Here is a 2330-nt window from a genome sequence, read left to right on the forward strand (position 1 = left end):
CTGCGGTTCTGCCTCGGCGCCGCGGGGTGCCGCGCGGTCGTCGCGGCCGCGGCCGCGCGCGACGCGGTCGCCGGCGCCGGCGCGGCGCTCGCGGCGCTGCTCTGGGCCGGCGGCGACGACGGCGCACCGTCGGGACTCGCGCCGGCGGAGGCGTCCTACGAGGCCGTCGCGCGCGGCGGCGCCGCGCCGGAGCGCGCCGGATTCCGCGGCGACGGCGACGCCGGCTGCGAGATGTACTACACGTCGGGCACGTCCGGCCGCCCCAAGGGCGTCGTGCTCGCGCGGCGCGTCGTCCTGCTCCACGCCGCGGGCTGCCTCAGGGAGCACCGCATCCACGGCGGCGATTGCTGGCTCCACGCAGGGCGGCAAAAGAGAGCGAAATTCCAAACTTCAAAGCCTCATATCTCGGCCGTTTTCCACTCGTTTCGGCTGATTTCTGGACGAGCGATCATCTCTCGGAGCGGTCTCGAAGCATGGGTGCTTTTTTTGGAACGCGCGCGCGCGAAACACTCACGTTGAAGCGACGTTGAATCTCTCTTGTGCTGCCCAGGCTCCACGTCGCGCCGCTCTTCCATTTGGTGGACGCGTACGCGGTCTTCGCGATCACCTGGGTCGGCGGCCGCCACGTCATCCTGCCGGCCTTCGACGGCCGGGGCGTCGCGGCGGCCGTGGGCGAGCGGCGCGTGACCGTGTCCAACGTCGCGTCGACGATGGTCACGCTGCTCCTCGCGGACGCCGCGGTCCGGCGCGCGGACTTTTCGTCCCTCGAGCTCCTGTCCTGCGGCGGCGCGCCCCTGGCGCCGGCGACGGTGCGGGCGGCCGTGGCGACCTTCGGGTGCGAGTTTTTCCTGTCCTACGGCATGACGGAGTGCTGCGGGAAGATCGCCATGTCTCTGGTCGACGCCGCGGTCCGCGCGGAGCTCGGCCCCGCGGGGACGCTGGACCTCGTCTGCTCGAGCGGGCGGCCCTTCGTCCTGCTGGACGTGCGCGTCGTCGCCGGGTCGACGAGCGCGGCGCCGGCGGACGAGGACGACGCCGCGGACGTCGCGCGCGGCGCCGGCGCCGTCGGCGAGGTCTGGATCCGGGGCCCCACGGTCTTCTCCGGCTACGTCGGCGGCGCCGCGCCCGACGCCTTCGCGGGACCCTGGTTCCGCACGGGCGACCTCGCGACGGTCGACGGCCGGGGCTACCTGACGATCACGGACCGCGCCAAGGACATGATCCTCGTCGGCTCGGAGAACGTCTACTGCGTCGAGGTCGAGCGCGCGCTCCACGACCACCCGAGCGTGACCCACGCGGCGGTCTACGGCCTCCCCGACGGCGCCCTGGGCGAGCGCGTCAAGGCCGTCGTCGTCGCCGACGGCGCGGTCGCGGCCGACGACCTCCGGCGGCACTGCGCGAATCTCCTCGCGGACTTCAAGGTGCCGTCGCGGGTCGAGTTCCTCGACGCGCTGCCGCTCACGGGCTCGGGCAAGGTCGCCAAGGCCGCGCTCAAGGCCGGCGACGGCGCCCGCGCGCGCGCGGCCGCCGCCGCGAGGGACGCCGCGGACCTCGGGGCAGGACAAGAGAGCGAAATTCCCAACTTCAAAGGCTCCTATCTCGGCCGCTTTCCACTCGTTTCGGCTGATTTTTGGACGAGCGATCATCTCGTGCAACGGCCTCGAAGCGTGGATGCTTTTCCGGAACGCGCGCGCGCGGAACACTCACGTTGAAGCGACGTTGAATCTCTCTTTTCCTGCCCAGGCGGACCTCGCGGCGGACCACGCGTACGCCGTCGAGCTCGCGCCGCGGCCGGCGGCGGCGGTTTCGCGGCCGGCCGGGTCCTGGGTCGTCGTCGGCGGCGGCGCCGTCGGCGCCGCGCTCGCCGAGGCCCTCGGCGGCGTGTTGGTCGCCGTCGGCGGCCGCGGCGACCCGGAGGCGACCCTGGCGGCCGTCGAGGCCGCGACGCGCGCGGCGATGGCGCCGGACTGCGCGGGCGTCGCCTGCCTCGCGGCCCTCGACGGCGGCCTCGACCACCCGGGCGGCGCCGTCGAAACGAACGAGCGAACCGTCCTGGCGGCCTGCGCGGCGGCGCTCGGCGTCGCCAGGGCCGCGGCGGCGTTCTCGGGAGCGGTCGTCGTCGCGACGCGCGGCGCGCTGCCCGGCGACCTCTACCACGCCGCGGCGGCGCCGGGCGCCGCCGTCTGGGGCCTCGCGCGGACCTTCGCCTGCGAGTTCGCCGGCGCGGTCCGCTGCGTCGACCTCTGCCCGGACGAGACCAGCGCGGCCGACGACGCGGCCGCGGTCGCGCTCGAGGCCGCCGCGGGGCCCGGCGAGTCGGCCTGGCGCCG

The 2330-nt window shown here is 74.8% G+C and overlaps 1 protein-coding gene across 1 annotated transcript; it reads left to right on the plus strand.

The window, feature by feature from the left end:
• Positions 1 to 1043: 1043 nt before the first annotated feature.
• AURANDRAFT_7077 (hypothetical protein) lies at positions 1044 to 1484 on the plus strand (the record flags this gene model as incomplete). The annotated part of the gene is made up of 1 exon (XM_009042588.1): positions 1044 to 1484. A coding segment is annotated over one exon (441 nt), but the record flags the coding sequence as incomplete, so codon positions are not given.
• Between the last annotated feature and the right edge of the window lie 846 nt (positions 1485 to 2330).

This window comes from Aureococcus anophagefferens (assembly GCF_000186865.1).
Source record: "Aureococcus anophagefferens unplaced genomic scaffold AURANscaffold_34, whole genome shotgun sequence".
NCBI classification, from domain to species: domain Eukaryota; class Pelagophyceae; order Pelagomonadales; family Pelagomonadaceae; genus Aureococcus; species Aureococcus anophagefferens.